Source organism: Cetorhinus maximus, chromosome 22 (genome assembly GCF_964194155.1).
Source record: "Cetorhinus maximus chromosome 22, sCetMax3.hap1.1, whole genome shotgun sequence".
Classification (NCBI taxonomy): domain Eukaryota; kingdom Metazoa; phylum Chordata; class Chondrichthyes; order Lamniformes; family Cetorhinidae; genus Cetorhinus; species Cetorhinus maximus.
The window spans coordinates 3,550,418-3,574,623 of NC_135900.1; the positions used below are offsets into that span (position 1 = coordinate 3,550,418).

At 49.2% G+C, this 24,206-nt stretch overlaps 1 protein-coding gene across 1 annotated transcript in view; it reads left to right on the forward strand.

The window, feature by feature from the left end:
* The window catches only part of LOC144696402 (uncharacterized), a 204,430-nt gene that overhangs the window by 124,779 nt on the left and 55,445 nt on the right, over window positions 1–24,206 (forward strand). Inside the window, exons 11-12 of the mRNA XM_078567646.1 lie at window positions 17,641–17,711; window positions 23,463–23,573. Of these exons, the coding sequence (XP_078423772.1) occupies window positions 17,641–17,711; window positions 23,463–23,573 (182 nt within the window). The remainder of the gene's footprint in view (window positions 1–17,640; window positions 17,712–23,462; window positions 23,574–24,206) is intronic.

Genomic DNA, 24,206 nt, shown 5'->3' on the forward strand with positions numbered 1-24,206 from the left:
CGCCATCACCCCGCTGCTTCATCACGCCAGGCGCCATATTTAAAGTGCAGCCACGTGCACACATCTCTGCTTCCAGACCAGGACTGCTGCAGGGAAGATGTCCATGAAAGGCAAAAAGACTGCAGCCCCCAGGTTTAGTGACGCATCACTGGAACACCATTTGGACACCATGGAGGCCGCCACAATGTCCTCTATCCCCGTTCTGGCTGCAGGATGGGCAGCGACGTGACCAACCAGTCTTGGGAGGCGGTGACAGTCAGCGCCAATGCACTGCAAAAGAGGATAGCCACCCAGTGGCACTACACAATGAATGGTCTCATTCGTTCTGCCAGGGTAAGTCACTCTTCTATCACTCTCAACTCACACACTCACAAACCCATCACATATCCAAAGGGATCTCACACCTCAAGGGACAACACCACTAACTCTCACACACACCCTCACATCTCCATCAGGCTAATATCCTCTCAAGCTCACATCCTCATTCCTGTCCATGGCTCCGCTCACCACACAAACATTCCACACAGTGCCATGTGTCCTGCTCACACTCTCTCCATCTGTTTCCATGCAGGAGAAACCTGCTCACAACAGCAGGGAGAGGTCCCAGACCAGGGTTAGAGTGGCCCACATTAGGCCCCTCACTCACTTTGAGGAGTGTGCCATCGCGCTGACTGGTGAGGATGTGGACCCTGCCCACAGTCACAGTGAGGTCAGTGGCAAACACCCACCTGAGGATCCTGTATCACATCATCTCTTTCTCAATGCGAGTGTGAATGTTCTGTCTCCTGCTTTTGACTCTGCTGCCAATCACTACATATCTCTACTTTGGTTCACAGGGAGCTCTGCCAAGGGAACAACACCCTCAGCCAGCCAGTCCCTCAGATCCATCCAGGTCCTCACCTCCAGCCAAGAGGACTCCTCCTCCATTGAAGAGCTGGAAATAAGCAGCCTGGAAAACCTGTCATTGCAGAGCGAGCAGCCAGCCCACAAGTGATTCTGGAGGGAAAAGTGTGTGTGTGGCAGGGCTTTTTGGAGCCTCAGGCAAGCACTCTCCCACACACGTGGATTCTTCACGTTTCACACTCATCTCACTGTCCTGGACATTGTCAGTGCTGTCTGCTGGGGTTCGCTTTCAGTTGTCTATCTGAGCCGATCTGCATCTCCACCCACCCACTGATCGCACTCCCATTCAGCACATGATCTCACCCACCACGACTCTCGTTTCACTTTCGATTTAGACAGCATGGTGCTAATTTGGTTTTACTTTCACTCCCCCATCCTTTACCCTCCCCCAGTCACCCATTTCCTTTCCCCCATCACAGTTCGCAGCCCTTCTCCCCCTTTGCCCCCTTTCCCCCATTCGCACCCATTCCCCCTTTGAACCCCTCCCCCCTCCACACACTTTCCACCCCTGGAACCCCTTCCCCCATCAGTCCTCCCAGCACTCCTGGACTCCTGCCCCACTTAGTCCCTCCCCTTCCCTGACTCCTTCCTCCACTCTTACTTCTCCCTCCACCCTTACTCCCTCCCCTCTCTGCACCTTTCCTCCCCCCTCCAGACACACTCCCCTCTCCGCACTCCTTCCCTTGCACCTTCCACTCCCTCTTACACCTACCTCCCCAGACGGCATCTTCTCCCCCATTACTTCCTCATTCCCCCCTTTCTCCCTCCCTCCTTCCAACCTCACCCCATCCTGACACCTTCATTCCGCCCCCCCCAACCACCGCTCCCCAACACCTCTTCCTCTCCCAGCCAATCCTAATCCTTCCTCTCCCACCCCCTCGACCGTCATTCATTCTTTGTGAGCATCAACGGTGACCACCCAACTTCCGTGAGCTGCTTCACAGCAGAGCCATGTCCATGAGAATGGCCCAGCATGTCATGGATATTCCTCCAGTATGCCATTGCTATCAGGCTCCAGCGTCCTCTGCTTCTTGGGTGTCTGTGATGCGAGCAGAGCCCTGGTGGGTAAGTCCCGACTTCTGCATGCCACATTTGTCAAGGCGTGTTCCACACCAGTGTGTTTTCCCGCTGCTGTGAGCAGATGATCCAGCTCGGTGGTGGGGGGTGGGTTGGAGGGGGCGGGGGGGGGGGGGTGAAGATTCCGGCGGGCAGGCCTAATAATGATCTGCTGATGTATTATAATTAGGTTCCTGACGTCCGATGGCAGAGAACACGGCCCACCATCGGCGGGCTGAGTGGATGGTCGCGAACTGGTTTCATGCCATCGTGAAACCGATCGTGCCATACTGTCCGCTTACGCAGCCAAACACGCCCGATGCCGGTGGGCACGGAAAATCCCAGCCACTGCCTCTGAATCAAAGCAAGACCTTTCCAGCTCTGGTGCGGTACACGTGTATATATATTTTTTAAAAGGCTTTGAAAGATGCAATCGCAAATATTTATAATTGAGAGGACAGACACTTAAGTGTGTTTTACCAAACACGCTATGTAAAGTCAACCTCCTGTAAAGGTATGTTTGAAAATGTAAAACTTACAATTAGCAGATTTCATACCATCAGTGGCCCTGGAATACAAAGCTTATCACAGTCAATGTATGACATGAACAAAGGGACAACATTATAGGAATTCTAATGACACGAAAGCCGATATAAGGAATTAATTTCAGGAAATTCCATAGAGGCAATTTTGGACAATGTGGTGGCGTTAATTGATGCATTTTGTTTTCTGTTTTGCTTTGATAAAAAGATCCTCTTTTCAAAGTAAAGAAAAATTCATCTGTGCAGCATAAAAGGTGCCCCTAACTCTTTGTTTTTTCCTATCCCTGTCTGTAAAGTTTTTTAAACGTTGTGCCAAATCAACTATACATCTGCCGTTAGTCAGTGAGGAAATGAAAGACCAGAACCATTCTTTGCTTAGATGTCAGCCGTGGCTCAGTTGCTAGCGCGCTCACCTGAGACAGATGGTTGTGGGTTCAAGTCCCACTCCAAAGACATGAGCACAAAATCTGGGCTGATCCACCCCATGCTGTACAGAGGAAGTGTTGCACTGTTAGCAGTGCTATCTTTTGGATGCAGGTGTTAAATCATCTCTTGACTAGACGTATAAACACACACTTCACAATTTTGAAGAAGTGACTGGGACTCTGCCTGGTGATTTGGCCAATTTTCATCCCTCAACCAACATAGAAACTTAGCAAATAGGAGGAGTGGGTCATGTGGCCCTTTGAGCCTGCTCCATCATTCAATATGATCATAGATCACCCTCTATCTCAATGCCACACTCCCGCTCTCAGCCCATACCCCTTGACACCTTTAGGCCTGAATTTTACCCTTGGCAGTCGCATGTGGTCAGCGGGCCTGGGAGTGGCCTGCAAATGGACCGCCAACCATGATCGGTCCCCAACCGCGATTTCTCGCTGGCCAGCCAGCATGAAACACTTGCTGAAAAGCTCAGCGCTGCCTGGGTGGGGGCAGGAAGAGGGTGGGTGAAGATGTCACCGCGGGTGTGGGTGAGCACTGCGAGAGAGCTCCCTGAAGACAGACAGCTGCCTCAGGGAGCTGCAGACCTGAAATAATGACATAAAGTGTAAAATAGCTGCAAAAAATGTCTATGCATCACAATCAAGCACCTGAAAACATACCTCATAAAAATGCTGACCCCAGATATTTATTGTTATTTTATTTCCTAGCGGAGATTTCATCCCAGCCTTGGATGAGGTTTGATGAAAAATGCAAAGGCCCCCTGGTGGAATCGCCCGTCCGCCCACTGCGCAGTCAGACGGGCCACGACAAATCGGAGACAATTGCACCATTAATGGGCTTAATTGCCCTCTTAATTGTCGATGACTTTTATGCGTGCCTGCCGAGCGAAATATTGCGCAATGATGTCGGGATGCTCGCCCGATGTCATCTCACGTGATTTCACGCCCAATCGGGTCGGGTGTGTAAAATTCTGCCACTAGAGATTAGAAATCTATCTATTTCCTTCTTAAATATACTCCGTGACTTGGCCTCCACACCCTTCTGTGGTAGAGAATTCCACAGGTTCACCACCCTCTTAGTGAAGAAATTTCTCCTCATCGCAGTCCTAAATGGCCTACCCCATATCCTGAGACTGTGAGCCCTTGTTCTAGAGCCCCCCCCACCCACCCCACCGCCCCCAGGAAACATCCAGTCTGTCCAGACCTGTCAGAATTTTATACGTTTCAATGAGATCTCCTCTCATTCTTCTAAACTCCAGTGAATACAGACCTAGTTGACCCAAACTCTCCTCATGCAACAATCCTGTCATCCCAGGAATCAGTCTGGTGAACTTTCGCTGCACTCCCTCTACAGCAAGTATACCCTTTCTTAGGTAAGGAGACCAAAACTGCACACAATACTCCAGGTGTGGTCTCATAGGGCCCTGTACAGCTGCAGTAAGACATCCTTGCTCCTGTATTCAAATCCTCTCGCAATGAAGGCCAACATATCCTAACTGCTTACTGCACCTGCATGCTTGCTTTCAGTGACTGGTGTACAAGGACACCCAGGTCCCTTTGTACATCAGCATTTCCCGATCTATCACCATTTAAATAATTCTCTGCCATTCTGTTTTTCCTACCAAAGTGGATAACTTCACACTTATCCACATTATACTGCATCTGCCAGGTAATTGCCCACTCACTTAACTTATCTAAATTACCTCTTTACATCCTCCTCACCACTCACATTCCCAACAAATTTTATGTCGTCGGCAAACATGGAAATATTACATTTCGTTCCCTCACCCAAATCATTGATATATATTGTGAATAGCTGGGGCCCAAGCACTGACCCCTGCAGTACCCCACTAGTCACTGCCTGCCTCTCCAAAAAAGACCTGTTTATTCCTACTCTCTGTTTTCTGTCTGTTAACCAATTCTCAATCCATGCCAATATATTACCCCCAATCCCATGTGCTTTAAGTTTGCACACTAACTTCTTATGTGGGACTTTATCAAAAGCTTTCTGAAAATTCAACTATGTCACATCCACTAGTTCTCCCTTGTCTATTTTGCTAGTTACATCCTCAAAAAACTCCAGTAGGTTTGTCAAACATAGTTTCCCTTTCATAAATCCATGTTGACTATGTCTAATCCAGTTAATATTGTCTAAGTGTTCTGTTATCACATCCTTTATAACAGACTCTAGCATTTTCCCTACTACTGATGTTAGGCTAATCAGTTTGTAATCCCCTGTTTTCTCCTGTTTTCTCCCTTTTTTAAATGGTGGGGTTACATTTGCCACCCTCCAAATGCAGGGATGGTTCCAACATCCATAGAATTTTGGGAGATGACAATTAACGCATCCACTATTTCCATGGCCACCTTCTTTAGTCCCCTGGGATGTTGATTATCAGGCCCTGGGGATTTATCGGCTTTCAACCCTATTAATTTCTCCTGCACTATTGTTTCAGTAATACTAATTTCCTTCAATTCCTCCTTCTTGCTAGACCCTTGGTTCCCTCGTATTTCTGGGAAGTTATTTGTTTCTTCCTCCGTGAAGACAGAACTAAAGTATTTGTTTAATTGCTCTGCCATTTCCTTGTTCTCTATTATAAGTTCTCCTGTTTTGGGCTGTAAGGGACCTACATTTGCCTTCACTAATATTTTTCTTTCTACATACTCTTGGTCCTCCTTTGCTGAATTCTAAACTGCTCCTAATCTCAGGCTTGCTACTTTTTCCAACAACTTTATATGACTCCTCTTTGGATCCAATACTATCCTTAATTTCTTTTGTTAGCCATGGTTGGGCCGCTTTTCCAGTTGTGTTTTTGTGCCATAAAGGAATGTATAACTGTTGCAATGTATACATTCGTTCCTTAAATATTAGCCATTACCTATCTACTGTCATACCTTTTAATGAAGTTCCCCAATCCATGTAGCCAACAACTTTCATAGCATCCTTTGTTAAGATTTCAGACCCTAGTTTTGGATTGAACTACTTCACTTTTCATCCTAATGAAGAATTCTATCATGTTATGGTCACTGTTCCCCAAAAGACCCCGCACAACAAGATTATTAATTAACCCCTTCTTATTGCTGGATACCAAATCTAAGATAGCCTGTTCCCTAGTTGGCTGCTTGACGTAATGGTTTAAAAAGCCATCTCGTACACACTCCAGGAATTCATTCACCACAGTATTATTGCTATTTTGGCTTGAACCAACTTCACTAGCAACAGATTATCTGGCCATTATCGCTTGCTGTTTGTGAGAGCTTGCTGTGTGTAAACGGACTGCTACGTTTCCAACAATGCAAGTGACTACACTTCCAAAAATACTCTATACCAAATGAAGATTGTCTTTTGAGTGAAAAAGTGCTTCCTTATTTCACTGCTAAAGTGGTTTGTCTCTAATTTGGTGATTATGTTCCCTTGTTCTTGATTTCTGTACCAAGAAAATGGTATTCACTATCTACACTACCAAATCCTTGTGTGTGTCCGGTTTATTCGAACACATCAAGTGTGTTTGCTTTATCAGCAATCCCTATATAGTACCTCCCTATGGTGATACATGTAAACTGAGTATCCCATAGACTTAGGCTAAACCACAGGGGACTCAGAGCAGGCCTGGCCTTCAGACATGTGGCATACAGGCCCACCGATGTGTGGTTACACCCTGGTTCCCACGAACCAGACCCCCAGATATGGTTAAGTAGCCCCACTGCCTTGTGGGTGTCTCAGGAGAGAAGAAGACTAAGGAAGTAAACCCTGACAGTAAATCTGGGGTGGGTTCCCATAGGCGGTAAACCTTTCCAGCAACTCCTGCAGCAGAGCTGGGACCGAACAGTGCTGGCTTCAACCTTTCCTTTGGACAATGCTGGCAATGCCGAAAGGGGCTTCCTGATGCTTGGGCAACTCAGTGTCTCCATATTATTTGATCAGGCCTGTGCCCTGAAGAGGACACTCATGGTTTACGTTGGCACACACGGGAAGAAACAGTTACCGGTTATAAACTCTTGCTCGATCGAGCATGAGTACCAGGGTTTACTCCTGATGGAGGGGGAGATCATCATGTCTCAATGGATAGCTACCGCTCGCCTCAAGCTGGGCAGCCCCCAGTCAGTTAGGTGCTGTCCCATCATGACCTGCTTGCTTCAATGGGTGCTTAGAGCTGAGAGAGTCAACTCTCAACAGGTGGATTGCTAATCCATGCAACAGGCAAGACAAGCTCAACAAAGATGACACCAGTCGTTTGCATCTTAAACTGGATTGTAATGACCATGTGTCCTGGCCTTACTGACAATCTTCTGCAGGTTGATGATGCACGCAAGACAGCTGTGATCGACAAAGAACTTACAAGCCTCAATATGGACATTGCTGTGCTGCAGGAAACTAGGCTTGCTCAAAGTGAATCCCTTAAAATCCCTTCACGTTAATCTGGCAGGGGAAATCTCAAGAGGCAACACATGATCATGGAGCACATTTCACAGTAAAAAGCACTCTACACACGATGATTTAACCCACCACAGAAGGCTCAGAGAGACTTCTTCTTACTCTTCACTTACCAAGTTAACCTCGTGCATCTATGCCCCGACACTCAGCTCCACCCTAGATGTCAAGAATCAGTTCTATGAGGCACTTGATGCTGCCATTAGCAGAATTCTCAGCGCCAAGAGACTACCTTTCCAGGGCATTTCAACGCAAGCACCAGTACTGACCACACAGCTTGACCAACGTGCATAACCCCCAGGGAATCGGCAAGATGAACTAAAGCAGACGGAGGTTGCTAGAACTAGGCCGTAACCGTGGAGACTGTGTGATGAATATCTACTTCCAAACTAAGCCATGTCACAAGGTGTCCTGGAGTCATCTGAGGTCAGGGCACTGGCACCAACTAGATCTCACCATCACCAGATATACCACTATCCACAGTGGCCACTCCCTGGTGTGTAGCCAGCTGAAGGCCCAGGCTTCAGCTAGAAAACTATACCTCTCCAAGAAAAATTGACCTTCCTCGGATCAATACTTGCTGCACCACTGACCCAGGAGGACTCAGGAGTTCAACATCCTTGATCAGGCATTTTTGGACAACAACGCACAAGACCAGATTGCAGAGTCAAAGTGGGATCATCTGTGCAATACCATCTATAACTCTGCCCTCACTGTTTACAGGAAAAGAGACCAGAGGAATGCTGACTGGTTTGAGGCTTATTCGACTGAACTGGAGCCAGTTACTGCCAACCAAGAGGGGAAAACTCATGAACTACAAGCAAGTCCTCAGCAAACAAAATCGAGATGCTGTCAGAGCTGCCAGAATCAAGTATCAACAGACGGCTCGGCACTGCGACAACCAATACTGGTCAAAAATCTCTGCTGCTGAATCCAGGGATACTCAAGGGATGTATGAAGGAACCAAGGAAGCAACAGGCCCAGCACCAATCAAATCAGACCCCTTGAACACAAAGACAGTGATGATTCTCACTGAACCCGGCAAGCAGCTGGAAAGGGGGCTGGAGCACTCTCTCCAACTCCACGTAAATGGGAACACTGTCTCTGAAGAAGCTCTTGGTGCCATTTCAGAGTTTCCTGTCACCGAGGAGCTGGACAGTAAGCTCACCGTAGTAGAGCTCAACAAGGCCTTTGACCATCTTGCCAGTGGTAAAGCCTCAGGAAACAATGGCATTCACCCGGAATCATCAAAAGTGGAAAACTGGCACTGCTGCAGCATCTCCACAAGCTTTTGTGTCTCTGTTGGAAGGAAAACTTTGTGCCTCAAGATGTGCGTGATGTAAAAATAATCACCTTGTGCAAAAGCACAGGGAATCACAGCAACTGAAACAATTACCGAGGCATCTCCTTGTTAAGTATTGTGGGGAAGATCTTTGCTCATGTTGCTGTGAGCAGATAGCAGACCCTGGCCTCACACGCCTACCCTGAATCTCAGTGCGGATTCAGAGCTGTCTGGCCAACAGTTCACATGATTTTCTCACTTTGTCAGTTACAGCAGACATGTGGCGGGCAGGGCAGGCCGCTCTACCTTGGCTTCATAGACCCCACCATCGCCTTCAACCTTGTCAGCAGAGACCGATTCTTCAAATTGCTGTGAAAAATAGGCTGTTTGTCTGGACCCCTGGGCGCCATTCCTTCTTTCCACGAGAGCATATCCAGTTTCATCAGTTACAATGGAGCATCATCAGAGGCTTTCAAGATCAGCAGCAGGGTAAAGCAGGACTGCCTCCTGGCGCCGACCCTCTTTGGCATATTTTTCTCCATGTTGCTATTGTACACTTTCGGCCACTCAGACGAGGGTGTCAACCTGGATACCAGAGCCAACTTGGTAAGACTGCACACTAAGACCAAAGTGAGTAATGTCCTAATTTCGGAGTTGCCATTTGCTGATGACACCGCGCTGGCATCCCATACTGAAGTTCACTTGCAATAGCTTGTAGATCGGTTCTCCTGGGCCTGCAGGGAGTTTGGACTGACAATCAGCATCAGGAAGACCAATGTTAGGGGCCAGGACCTTCCATCAACATTGACAACCTCACTCTGGAGGTCATCGACAGGTTCACATTCCTTGAATCAACAATTACCAGTAACCTGTCCCTTGATGCCAAAATCAGCACCAGAATTGCCAAGAATGCAGCTGTCATGTCAAAGCGGAGAAGTTAACTGAGGACCAACAGCAAACCAGCCAAAATTACAAAGCTCCGAGTGTACCAGGCTTGTGTTGTCGGTACCCTCCCTGAGTGGGGCAAGGACAATCTGTGCAAGTCAAGAAAAGTGCTGAATAGCTTCCACCTCCACTGCCTCTGATAAATATTGGGCATGTCCTGGCGTGACTGAATGCTGAATATGAAAGTACAACAGCGTGCAGGAAGCCCCAGTTTGGTTGCTGATTTGAGTCAGGTGCGACTCCATTGGCTGGGTCATACAGGGAGGCGGTGGCATAGTGGTATTGTCACTGACTAGTATTCGAGAGATCCAGGGGAATGCTCTGGGGACCTGGGTTCGAATCCCACCATGGCAGATGGTGGAATTTAAGTTCAATAAAAATCTGGAAATAAAAATCTAATGATGACCACGAAGCCATTGCCGATTGTTGTAAAAGCCCATCTGGTTCATGAATGTCTTTTAGGGAATCTGCCATCCTTACTGTGACTGGCCTACACGTGACTCCAGCAATATGGTTGGCTATGAAAATGCCCTCTGAACAAGGGCAGTTAGGGATGGGCAATAAATGCCTGCCTAGCCAGTGACACCCACATCCCATGAACAAATATTATTTAAAAATGTGAATGGATGATGGCCACATCCCCAAAGACATGCGTTCTTGGTGAGCTTGCTATCGGCATGAGACCAACAGGTTGCCCATCCCATGTCTACAATGCAAACATTCAGCAAGTGAAACTTCAAGTTGACCGGGATTGGAGTCGATGCATGGCCAGTCCTCACTGCTGACTGAAAGGCCTGGAGACAAGCAGTCAGGAAAAGTGTGGAAAAGGCATAGGATGAAAGAAATGACCAGATGGTGGAAAAGAGAACCTGCATCAGGCCAACACTATTCATCTGTGGCAGCTGCAGAAGGGGCTGCCAATCACGAATCGGCCTCTACAGCCACAACAGATGATGCTCAATTCAGAAGTGGCTCACTCTGGGTGCAATCCATTGTCTCCTGAGATGGACAGATGTCAATAACTATCAAACCCTTATAACATTTTAAACACCTCATTCAGAATAATCTTCCATACTCAAATAATCCCAGCCAAGTTTATACAACCTGTCCTCATAATTTAACCCTTTTAACTTCAATATCATCCTGATGAATCTGTGCTGCAACCCCTCCAAGGCCAAACTATCCTTCCTGAGGTGCAGTGCCCAGAATTGAATGTAGTTACTCCAGTTTTAGGGTCTCAAAATGTCCTTCAGGTGAGGAAACCTGCCGTCCTTACCTGGTCTGGCCTACATGTGACTCCATACCCACAGCAATGTGGTTGACTCTTAAATGCCCTCAAAGGGCAATTAGGGATGGGTAATAAATGCTGGCCTAGCCAGCTTCGCCCACATCCCACATGAATGAATAAAAAAAAGGCTCTGGACAACAGAAGCATCACTTCCTCCCTTTTTGAGGTAAATGTCTGGCCTGAATTTATCGCACAGCCTGCGAGTGCAATTGGTGGGCTGGGGAGAGGGAGGAGGGTGGGTGCCTGGATCTGATCAGCTGCAGGTGGATGAATGATGGGATGTAGATGAGGAAGAACTATGGGAGAGAGTGGAGGGGAACTCCTAAGTTAAAGTTTAATCTGAAGGGTGAAAGTTAGGAGGAAAGTGAGCAAGGAAGATGGCAATCTCCTCAGGAACTGGGAACCATGGAAGAAGGCGTGGAAATGGCCAAAGCCAAGTAGGCCCCCACTTCCCTGATGCCTGCCTGCGGGTGCACATCAATACTGTCAGAGATCCCAGAAGATATTGCTGCCATGTGATGGCAGGAGGAGACCTCCACATCTCACCAAGAGGCCTGGTCAGAGGTGGCAGCAGAAGCCAGCAGCCGGACAGTCATCCCAAGGACCTGGATGCAGTGCCGGAAGAGGGTCAATGACCTTCTCCACTCTGCGATCGTGAGTAATGAGGCCCCTTTTCACCTTCAGTGAATGTGTGTATAAGGGCTTGCATTTGTTGGGGCTTGATGGCTTGATAAGCCACGAACATTGGGTGGCACAGCTTCCTATGCCCTTGAAGACTGCTTGGGACTAGACAGGTTGGCAGGCATGTCTGGAAGGGGGAAGTTCTGCAATATGCTGGGCACTTTTATCAGTGATATTGGGGAGGAGGATGCTATGTTCTGGCAGATAGAGGAGGGACTCATGTCTTCACAGGAGAAGAGGAGTCACAATTCCATGGTGTGAAACCATATTGGCAGGGGAGTGCCAAATCTAGCTTTGCTAACACCGAGGAGGAGATCGTGGAGCTGGTGTGTGAGCGGGGAGCCAGATTCACTGGTCACAGAGAGGCCAGGCTCTCGAATGAGGGTGAGAGTAAAGTGGACATAGAATTGACTGGGGGAGGGTATGAAAGGTGGAGGGCAATGGGCACATTGTTAGGAGAAAACCAATAATCATTTATGTTTATCCATTATGAAATAGTCAAATGCACTGACTCTAAATCTTAAGTGCTCATGGATACTTGTTCTTGCTCCATCAGAGGGAATGATCCGGAAAGCCCTCCATTAACAGCAGAGGAGGGTGAGCAGCCAGATGCACTGCGTCACATACTCGCTCTGCACCTGGCACCAGCTCAGGCACAGGCACTTGGTGGGTTTGAACACTCCAGCACAGATGGTTGAACATACTGGGAAAGTCATGTCACACTCACTTGAGGAGCTGCCGGAGACAGAGAGTGCCCAGATCTCTGACAATTGGAGGGATGTTGGAGACCAAGACAACGCTGAGCCCCAGATGATGAGCCTCTGGAGTCGTCCATTAGGTGGCAAATGTTGGATGAACAGCAGGATGTACGTGGAGATCTGGTAGAGGTTCCGGAGGGCTTGTGTGCCATGGTCCATGTAATGGAGGAGTCCATGTGGTGTACAAGCACTGCATTGACCCTTTGTTCTGAACGCACAGCACCCTCCATAGAGTGGCGACTCTAATGGAGTGCTAGCTCCAGGAGCTCAATCAAGGGTAACTGGGCTTTCATTCAAAGCTGCAGCCCACACACTGACATTGATCTCAGCAGGTCACTGCCAATATGAGAGATGGGTGAGGCACCTAGTGAGTCAGCTAACTGCTCACCCATCTTTGGTGAGCGGGGAGGTATAAGCAAACCCCATGGTGGCAGATGATCTCCAGCTCGAAGCATCTGAGGGCTCCTCTCAGGGGGCTTCTGAAGATCACAGCAGCTCCTCTGCCCCTCTGCCAGTGATCGTCGCATCTGAGGAAATTGCACCAACAGAAGAGTGTCCAGCCTTGGCGCTGGACTCTCCTGCACAGTCGGTGCCCTCACAGGCCCCAGCGACCAGAGGACAGCTGCCAAAGTCATCCAGGCCAAAGAGGCATCGGAGTCAGCAGCCTGCCTCCAGAGCAGCTGCTGGAGACAGGGGAGCACCAAGATGCAGCATTCGTAGGCATTCATTAAATCACTATAATCACAGAGGGGCTATCACAGCTGTAAACATTATCATTGTCACTTCCCTTATGATGTATCTTGCAGTCACACATTCCTGTATTAAAATGTTAGCTCATGTCACTTCATTGTCATTTCAGTGATTGTAAGATAGGAGGCCTGCAACTCAAAGCAAGACATCGATTGGGCAGGATTGTTTCTTTCAGGTGGGAGTGCAAGAGAAAGCTTTCCAGTGTGACTTCATGAGCTCCCAGCATTTAAAGTGACTGCTTCTTTGCCATTATTTGGAGTGTTGACTTTGGAGGCCTATTGGAAGCTCCTTTGAATCAAAGCCTCCCTCATCTCCCCAGCTCCCAAAAGCTGCCTCATTGCTGGGTCATCCTCATGACCCTGAGGCTGAGCAGGTTCCACCTCAGAGTCTGTGCTAGAATCTTCATCATCGGTTAGTGGAAGCATATCCGAGTCTTCACCCTCCATAGACTCTTCCGGCAGGGTATCGGTGCCCTCTCATGCTCCTTCGCCCTCGCAAGACTTGCTGGCCTTCATCCCCATGAGGTTGTGCTCCTTGGTCTTGCAGGCAGATTCTATGACTTTGTCTGTGGCTGGCTGGCACCCCCCTCTCCTCCTCATGTGAGGAGGTGCCTCCAGCTGGATAAAGATTGCCCATTTGGTTTAACTTTTATTATGATGAGGCCTGTCTGTAAAAGCCTCAAAAAGGGTTTAAGCCTCCTAACCTAAATAGGAAATGAGCAAGTTTCTTCAGTAATGAATTAGTGCTGCCCAGACTTTTAACTCACTTGTGAATTCCTCCCTCCTCACTTCTCCATTCTTCCCGAGCCTTATATCCTGCCCTGGATGTAGAAAGTGGAAAATGTACAACCCCCACTTGCCCGTTTTTCCAGTGCGCCGACTGCAAAAATGAACGGGCCTCTCAAAATCTCAGTGCATTGCCCCTTTAATTGGCTCGATAGGCCCTCTCATTGACGTGGGGCGTGCTTCTGCCATTCCGGCACGTCCGCCTAGTGTAATATCACGAGGCAGTGCGATGACGTCAGGAAACCCTCTTGACATCATCACGTGCTGTTTAACGCACCGTTGGGAATGTCGGGTGCCCACACAGGCCACGTAAAATTCTGGCTACTGTGTTTCCTGTGGCGCACAAGTATACCCATTTTAAAACTTAAGAGACCTACGTATAGATTGCACAGAATCATTGAATTGTACCACACAGAAGGAGGCCACTGAGTCAGCACACAATTTATAAGAATATATCTTTCTGAAAGCTGAGATGTTCCTTAAGATGCTCCCTCCGACCTGGCTACAGCAGATCAGATCCGACCATATGACTGGATGCAGAAAGATGTTGATATTTCAAACCCTTCAGTGGAAGGGAGAGGCTTGGCATATTTCACAAGTACACAAACTGCTCAATGACACATCAGTTTTGTGCTGGTGCCAAACCCCTCAGGATTTTTGTTTAAACATGGCCTCGGGATGTGTTTGCCGCTGGCAAGGCTGGCATTTATTGCCCAACCCAAACTGCCCTTCACAGCTTGATGGTCCAACTGAATGGCTTGCTAGGCCACTTCAGAAGTCAGCTAAGGGCTACCCATGTTGGCGTGGGACTGGACTCATATATAGGCTTAGGCTGAGTACAACAGGCTTCCTAACCTATTGGTGAACCAGTGGTTTTTATTTTAATGAATATCCAATCAATTCTAGGTCCCCTTTTCCTGAAATTAGAAACTGAATTCAAATTCTCAAACTGGGATGGTACGATTTGAACTCACATTCTCTGAATTTATTGCCTAGTAACGTAACCACTGCACCTTACAATGACTCATAATATTTGTCGTGAGGCCTTGCCAAATAGAAATTAAGAGTGTTAAGCTTGTCACAGTGCCACAGCAATGAACCTCCCTTCGTTTATCACCCCACTGCCTCTTTTGTCTGCTTAATTTCCCATTGGAATCACTCAGCATTCTCGCCAGGAGTTGATGAGCCCTCTTCGCTTGTACGATTATTTTCACTGGGCTAGCTGCATCTGCAATAAATCCAGGAGGATTTGCGAGCGAACACAGAAAGTAAAAAAAAAAGTAACCGAGTGAACTGATAAGGTGCTGGTCCCTAGGAACACAAAACAAAAGCGTTCCATTATGTGAAAGAAATGGAGTCAGCGACTCTCAACTGATTACAAAGATTCTGATCGCCTTTTGCCAGCTGTCCCTGAAGCGGTGGCTGCTGTGAGAGATTGAACAGAAAGCAAAGGGGTCAGCGTAAAGTCCAACTCACAGGGCACATGTGTTGTAGCACCGTTATGGTGAAGCATATACAAACCTTTCTGCAGTTTTTAATGGGACATATTTCTTTAAAGGCATCACATGCTTTTGTTTTCTTTTAGCCTGAGATACTGTCAGCTTCTACCCTTCAACTTTAAGGTGTTGATGACCCCAAAAAACTTTTATGGCGAGTGAGTTGATCTAATAGAATAGGCGGTGTTTTCCAGAAGGCAATCAAACTCTTAGACATGATGCCTCCTCACTCTGGAAGTCATAGGTCATTGGGGATTCTTGGACATTATTCACATGAGAAAAATGGCTGCCATAGGGTTGTTTTCCTTAGAGCAGGGAAGTTAAGGGGAGATTTGGTAGGGGTGTTCAAAATAATGAAGGGTTTTGATAGAGTTTTTTAAAAATTCATTCACAGGATGTGGGCTTCGCTGGCTGGGCCAGCATTTATTCCCCATCCCTAACTGACCTTGAGGAGGTGGTGGTGAGCTGCCTTCTTGAACCGCTGCAGTCCAGGTGGTGTAGGTACACCCACAGTGCTGTTAGGGAGAGAGCTCCAGGGTTTTGGCCCAGCAACAGTGAAGGAACAGTGATAGATTTCCAAGTCAGGACAGTTTGTGGCCTGCAGATGAGCTTCCAGGTCGTGGTGTTCCCATCCACCTGCTGCTCTTGTCCATCTTCATAGTGGAGGTTAAGGTTTTGGAAGGTGCAGTCTAAGGAACCTTGGTGAATTCCTGCAGTGCATCTTGTAGATGGTACACACTGCTGCTACTATGCGTCGATGGTGGAGGGAGTGAATGTTTGTGGATGGGGTGCCAATCAAGTGGCCTACTTTGTACTGGATTATGTCAAGTTTCTTGAGTGTTGGAGCTGCCCTCATCCAGGCAAGTGGGGAGTATTCCATCACACTCCTGACTTGTGCCTTGTAGATGGTGGACAGGCTTTGTGGAGTCAGGAGGTGAGTTAGTCTTTGCAGAATTCCCAGCCCCTGACCTGCTCTTGTAGCCACATTGTTCATATAGTGAGCCCACTTCAGTTTCTGGCCAAAGGTAACCCCCAGGATGTTGATAGTGGGGGATTCAGTGATGGTAATGCCATTGAAGGTCAAAGGGAGATAGTTGAAATCTCTCTTGTTGGAGATGGTCATTGCCTAGCACTTGTGTGGCCTGAATGTAACTTGCCACTTATCAGCCCAAGCCTGGATATTGTTCAGGTCTTCCGGCCTGGACACAGACTGCTTAGTATCTGAGGAGTGGTGAATGGTGCTGAACATTGTGCACTTGTCAGTGAACACCCCCACTTCTGACCTTATGATGGAAGGAAGGTCATTGATGAAGCAGCTGAAGGTGGTTGGGTCTAGGACACTACCCTGAGGAACTCCTGCAGTGATGTCCTGGAGCTGAGATGACTGACCTCCAACAACCACAACCACCTTCCTTTGTGCTAGGTATGACTCCAACCAGTGGAGAGTTTTCCCCTTGATTCCCATTGATTCCAGTTTTGCCAGGGCTCCTTGATGCCACACTCGGTCAAATGCTGCCTTGATGTCACGGGCAGTCACTCTCACCTCACCTCGGGAGTTCAGCTATTTTGAAAGCTGAGTAAACCAGCTCTTTTAAGGAAATAAGGAGAAACTGACAGGCCAGTTCCTTGAGGGCAGAGATGTAAGGTAACTGCCAAAAGAACTGGAAGAGAAATGTGAAAAAAAAATACACAGTGAGCTGTTGTGATCTGGAACGTGCTGCCTGAAAGGGCAGTGGAAGCAGATTTAATCAGAACTTTCAAAAGTGAATTGAATAAATACTTGAAAAATGGAAAGAGCAGGGAAGAGTGGGACTAATTTACAAAGAATCGGCACTTGCACAATGGGCCGAGTGAACTTTTTCCAACTTTATGATTCTGTGATCGGGCATTTCTTTGGGTTTATCACCCACAGAGAGAACCCCAGGTCACTGTCAACATTAACTGAACAAATGACATGGCAGCTGGGACAGCATTTACATCACCTTCCACATCACCCCACTTACCGTCTCTCTGTCAAGCACCCTCTCCCTAGAAGATCACACTGACAGCGAAAGAATTAGCTTTCACCAAATGTAAATAGTTTGCTGAGGCAGAATTTCGTTTCGGTCGCTCTCACTCTCGGGCGAAGCAACAGCTTTTGAAAAGGTCATCTATGTTTGAACGCTCCCTAAACACTAAGTAATTCCATCATTTAAGCATAGCGAGATTGATTCCTGAATAGATTGCAGCTTCCCCAGCCAATGATTCTTTGTCTAATTTCTTTTCTGTCTGATTTTTAGTCAACTTTTTGGAGAAATACTGCATTTTTAATCGGGAGGAGCTGGCACTGTACAAAAAGAAATTCGAAGAGGTAAGTGTTGAATCACCGGTCAGTTTGCTCTCCTCCCACAGATAGATCAGGGCAAGGGACATCCACTGGCTTTCAGGTTCAAATCACCCAAATTTCTTTCAGGTCAGATCTGCAACAACAGCTTGCATTTATATAACAGATTCAAAGTAGTAAAATATCCCAAGGTACTTCATAGGAGCTTTATTAAACAAAATTTGATGCCAAGCTAGGAGGTATCAGGACAGGTGACCAAAATGATAGTTTTTAAGGCACGTGTTAAAGGAGGAGAGAGAGGCAGCAAGGATTAGGGAGGGAATTCCAGATCTTCGAGCCCGTGCAGCTGAAGGCACAACACCAATGATGGAGCGATTAAAGTCAAGGATGTGCAAGAGGCCAGAATTAGAGAAGCACATAGGTCTCAGAGGGTTACAGGGCTGGAGGAGGTCACAGAGTTAGAGTGGGCTGAGGCCAACGGGGGGCAGTGGGATTTGAAAATGAGGATGAGAATTTTAAAATGGAGGTGTTGTTTTTCCAGGAGACAATGTAGATCAGCAGGAGCAGGGCTGATGGTGAATGCGACTTGGCGTGCGATAGGGTATGTTTTGGAATTTTCCGCTCGCGTTGGCAGCGGGTTTCAGGGCGGGCGGGGAGGGGAGAATTTGGCAGGAGGGGCAGAAACAGGTTTTACATCAGCGCGAAATCACAGCGGGATCACCCACCCGATGGTGTTGCCACGATGGATCGTGATTTCCACGGGACGCCCGCGTGAATCCGGTTTGCGTCCCGCTAATGGGATGCAGAGTAAGGCCCAACTGGAATTTCCGCTCCAGGCCTGGTTTACTGTTACACCAGCGGGAAAACAGGCCATCCCGGAACACGTCTGGACAAGCGGGAAGTGCAGAAGCTGAGACTTAACTTTAGGGCCTTGCTCAGATCATGGACATCCGAGGAGAAGATGATGCTGGAGCCCTACAGCTACCGGACTCCAGAGGAACACGTGCGCCGCATGCTGTGTGGATCCTCTTGCACGCGGCTCCGCTGCAAAGCAGCTCACGGAAGGTGCCAGGTCTTCACACAGCAGGTTCGACTTCACTGAGCCTTTGGAACTTCACAGACTTTGCCATGGGCTGGTACAGATGATGGGGGAGGAAGGTGTACCCAGCGGGAGCAGTTGGGGGGGAAATGAGATTGTCGGGGCGTGAATGTTTTGGGGGGGTTGGTGAGGTTGGGAGAGGGGAGGAGGGAGTATGGGGGGGAGAAGGGAGTACTGGGGTGAGGAGGGAGTCCAGAGGGGGGAGGTGTAATGCATGGAGGGAGTTTGGAGGGGGGGAAGCTGTCCAGGGGAAGGAGGGAGTACGGAGGTAGGAAGATGTAAGTGTGGAGGTGGGAGTAGGGAGGAAGGAAGGTGTAGGTGGAGGAAGGTGTTGGGAAGGGGTTGGAATGTCCAGGCAAACGTGCAAGGGAGAGCTCTGTGGAGTCAATGACTGCCTTCTGGAGAGCGAACTCAGGGTGGGGGTGGTAGGAGGGGATGGTTAGAGTAACAGGAGGGAGCCCCTAGGGTGGGAGCGTGAGGGTGCGTCGGTATTGGTAGAAGGGGCAGTGAGGGTGGTTGGTGGGGACATGGAGGTAAACACAGGCCATGGGGGTGAGAAGGAGGACGTCAGGGAGGTCAATGTGAATGGGTGTGGGATTTTCAGGAATGTAGGGATCATGACATTCACCTGGACATCCTGGAATGACAAGGTTTCGGGCTGGAAGGGGAGGTGGGGAGGTCGAAGTTCATGCCAGGGGTGTCTATGTTTATAGGGGAAAGGACATGTGTGACTGGGGCAGGGGAAATGCTGGGGGAGCTCATGAGGAATTTGACCTCTACCAACTTTCTGAAATCGAAAGTGAGCAGAGCCTCGTGTTGGGTGGGCACAGGGGCTGCATGGGAGTGTGGTCAGTGGGTGGGTGGAGATGCAGGTCGGCTCAGATGGACAATCGATAGAGAACCCCAGCAGGCAGCATTGAGAATGCTCAGGACAGTGAGGTGAGTGTGATGGAGAAAGGCTCCTCGTGTGTGGGAGAGGCTTGCATGAGGCTCCAAAACGCCCTGCCACATATACCTCACCCTCCAGAAGCACTCGTGGTCCGGCTGTGTGTAGCTGCATTGCTAGTGGGGGCGGCGGTGAGGAGTGGGGGTGGGGGGGTCAGGAGGGATGCAGGGGGAGGATTTGCGAAGCCTGTGAATGAAGCTGAAAGACAACATGACACATTATTCAGAGAAAGTGAATATATTTCCAGATTGTAAAGTGACAAAATGTGTTCGCCTGTGCAGCCGCTTGTGATCAGAATTTCTTAACTTTTCTAGGCCGAACACTTCTTCTAGGTGCTGCCCTGACATCCTCAGCAGGGGTGGAGACAGCCTGTGCAATGATTGGCCCTGTTGCCTCTGATGACTGTGGCGTGCACCCTCTGGAGAGCCGAGGCCTTTAGGGTCCCGTCTTGCTTTGACTGTCCTCCTGAGAGCCAGTTGCTCCCTCTGTGGTGACAGAGGACGAGGTTGAGGGGGTCACAGGTAAAGGGGACTCGGAGGGAGCAGACAGCCTCTGAGGTTCCTGAGTGGATGACCCAGGGGTGTCCAGCTGCCGCTTCCCCTCCCTTTGGGTGACTGAGAGCACCAGCCTGAATCCTTGAGGGGAAGAAGCACCTGGAGGGACATCAAGGTGCCCCATTTCCCCCTCGCGTTGCCACTGTAGGAACTCACCCACGGATACCCTGATAGAGTACAGGCCTGTGCATATCTCCGCATTCTGCTGGACCAGAGTCTCCATGACATCCACCATTCTTCCGGTGGAAACCTCCATACACACACACGTGGGCACCATTTTATCAGAGAGCAGGCGGACACACTCCTCCAACCTGCGTGCCGCTCTACTGAGGGCTTCCAACAGCCTGTGTGATGTTCCCATGCCTTCTGCTGACTCTCCAGGCTGAGTTGGAAGGCCGAATCCAGAGGCTCAACATCTGACTCGGACCTCACAGATGCCTCTTCCCCAGCTGTCCTCTGAGTCCCGGGGAGCTCGGCTGAACCTGCCTCCTCCTGCTGTGGACACGTGTCCATGCAGCGACCACGAGATTGTGAACCCGAGCCTGCTCTAGATCTAGGTCCCACCGAGGTGTGTGTCTCTGCGCTGGTGCAGGGTGTGGGTAAGCGCTGTGACAGGTCTTCCAGGCTGCTTATTTCCTGTTCTTCAATGGAGGAGGTGTCCTCTTGGCTGGAGGTGAGGATGTGGATGGAGCTGAGGGACTGGCTGGCTGAGGGTGTCGGTCGCTTGGCAGAGCTCCCTGTGAACCAAAGTAGAGATAATTAGTGCAGGGCAGCAGAGTCAGGAGCAGGAGAGAGAGAACTTCACAGTTGCACTGAGAGAGGGGATAATGTGGTGCAGGATCCTCACGAGGGTGTTCACCGCTGACCTCACCGTTGCTGCAGGGACGCTCACCATATATCCTCACCAGTTAGTGTGATGGCAGCTCCTCAAAGTGAGTGAGGGGCCTAATGTGGGCCACACCACCCCTGGTCTGGGACCTCTTCCTGCTGTTGTGAGCCAGCTTCTCCTGCATGAAAACAGATGGAGAGAGTGTGAGCAGGACACATGGCGCTGAGTGGAATGTTTGTGTGGTGAGCGGAGACATGGACGGGATGAGGACGTGAGCTCCAGAGGATATGAGCCTGATGGAGATGTGAGGGTGTGTGTGAGAGTTAGTGGTGTTGTCCCTTGAGGTGTGAGATCCCTGTGGGTGATGGGTTGGTGAGTGTGAGAGTTGAGAATAATAAGGTGGTTAACTTACCCTGGTGAATGGATGAGATCATTCATCCTCTTTCTGCACTGGATGGCTGACCCGCTCTGTGCTCCGGTGACGCTGACCCGCTCTGTGCTCCGGTGGCGCTGACCCGCTCTGTGCTCCGGTGGCGCTGACCCGCTCTGTGCCCCGGTGGCGCTGACCCGCTCTGTGCCCCGGTGGCGCTGACCCGCTCTGTGCCCCGGTGGCGCTGACCCGCTCTGTGCTCCGGTGGCGCTGACCCGCTCTGTGCTCCGGTGACGCTGACCCGCTCTGTGCTCCGGTGACGCTGACCCGCTCTGTGCTCCGGTGACGCTGACCCGCTCTGTGCTCCGGTGGCGCTGACCCGCTCTGTGCTCCGGTGGCGCTGACCCGCTCTGTGCTCCGGTGGCGCTGACCCGCTCTGTGCTCCGGTGGCGCTGACCCGCACTGTGCTCCGGTGGCGCTGACCCGCTCTGTGCTCCGGTGACGCTGACCCGCACTGTGCTCCGGTGGCGCTGACCCGCTCTGTGCTCCGGTGGCGCTGACCCGCTCTGTGCTCCGGTGGCGCTGACCCGCTCTGTGCTCCGGTGGCGCTGACCCGCTCTGTGCTCCGGTGGCGCTGACCCGCACTGTGCTCCGGTGGCGCTGACCCGCTCTGTGCTCCGGTGGCGCTGACCCACTCTGTGCTCCAATGGCGCTGACCACCACTGCTACCACCTCACAGGCCGTATTGGTGACTCTACTGACTCCTACAGCAAGAGCGGGGATAGAGGAATCCGGCAGGTGCCCAGAGAGGTTTTCACTAAATTTGGGAGCTGTCGTCTTCCAGGCTTTCGGGGCCACCTGTGGCCTGGAGCAGTCCTGCTCTGTAGACATGAAGTCGTCTGTGTCTGGTGCACTTTAAATATGGCGCCCGGAGCGCGGAAGCGCTGAGGTCGCGGTGTGGTGGACAAATCTGAGCCCGCCCACCAGCAATCTGGCGTGTTTCCCATGAATGCATTCTTGATAAGGCAGAATGTGCCAGGAAACAGACGATACAGCCTGAAAATCCACTATTGTGGCCGGCAGGTAAAATGTCATTCTTCACGCCCGCTACCGCACTTAGCGATTCTGCCCATAGTGTGAATTATGACTGTCAATAAAGGACATCCAGACCAAATTCACAAATCACATGTCTTCAGGAAAGACTCGCGTTTGGTGGAAATATGGGCCAGAGAGCTAGAAATGGAGGAAAGAGAAAGGACAGAAAAGAAAATGGATTTACCCTACAGGGCTATGGACCAAGAGCTGGAAAATAGAATTAGGCTGGCTGGCTCTTTTTTTGGCTGGCACAGACATGATGGACCGAATGGCCTCCTTCTGTGCTGTAAATTTTATGTTTCTAATAAATTGCAGGTGAAGAGGGAGAGACAGTTAGGGAGGTGGAGGAGAGAGATGAAAGCTATGGAAAAGAGAAAGAGAAAAATGAACGAGAGATGTACACTGCCAAAGTAAAGGAAGGATGAAGGAGTGAGAAAAACTGGAGTAGAGTCAAAGGGAGATGAGGGAAAGAGAGAAAGACAGGAATAAAAGGCAAATGGCAGACTGTAGTGCAGGGGAGGAGAGACAGACAGACAGTGATGAAACAGAAGTTAGGAATGAAGGAGGAGAGAGATAATTGAAGGAAAGAGACAGAAAGATAAGGTGGATTTAAGGGAAAGCTACATAAATACATGAGGGAGAAAGGATATATTTTTGGTATAAGATGGAGTTGGAGAGAGAGTGGGAGGAAGCTCGTGTGGAGCATTAACGATGATATAAACAGTAGAGCCAAATGGCCTGTTTCTGTGTGGTAAAATTGATGTAATTCTATGTAATTAATTGTACCACTTCTCCCGATCTTTGTGTGAATCTGCCTGGTCTATTCCCTCTGCGTCTGGTTAAGACTCCTTACTGACTCTTTGTCCTCTCTCAATTGCCTTATAGGTGGATAATGATAATGACGGCTGCTTGTCTTGTGTCGAAGTAGTAATGGCTCTGAAAGAAATGGTTCCACTGGGGGCACTCACCCACTCTGAAGAAATTTATATCTACCGGGTAATTTTATTAACACAGCTGCTGAGAGGTTTTTTACTTTCTATAATCACACAGTCCTTCAGTAGCTGTGCTAACCCAAGACTCCTTTCACTGTTCTTGATGCAAATTTGTAGTTTTCAAGTTTCTACCTGTGACAGGTCCACATTGGTGTAAGGATTTCCCTTTGTGTTGTTACAGCTTGCCAGCAGGTGATGTGGATCGCTGTGTCAACCTAGGCTTAAGGAGGCTTGTTGTTCAAGTCATTTATAAACAGAGGCATCTAGACTGGAGTGTGATTCACTACTTGATGTTGCAACACAAATTGCATTTTTCTGCTACTTATATGAGTGAAAGCCCTGACTAGATCTGCTGCTACATATTCATTGGGTTGGGTCTTTTGCAAAATTCTTCCATGTAGCAGAGTGAAACTCCTGATTAATGAAATTCATGTTCGTTTATTTAAAAAGAAGAAAAGCTTGCTTCCCTATAATGCCCCTCATAACCTCAGGACCCCCCCCAAAAGTGCTTTACAACCAATGAAATTCTTCTGAAATGTGGTCACAGTTGCAATGTAGGAACTGCAGCAACCAATTTGCACACAGCAAGCTCCCACAAACAGCAATGTGATACTGACCAGATTGTCAGCATTCGTGA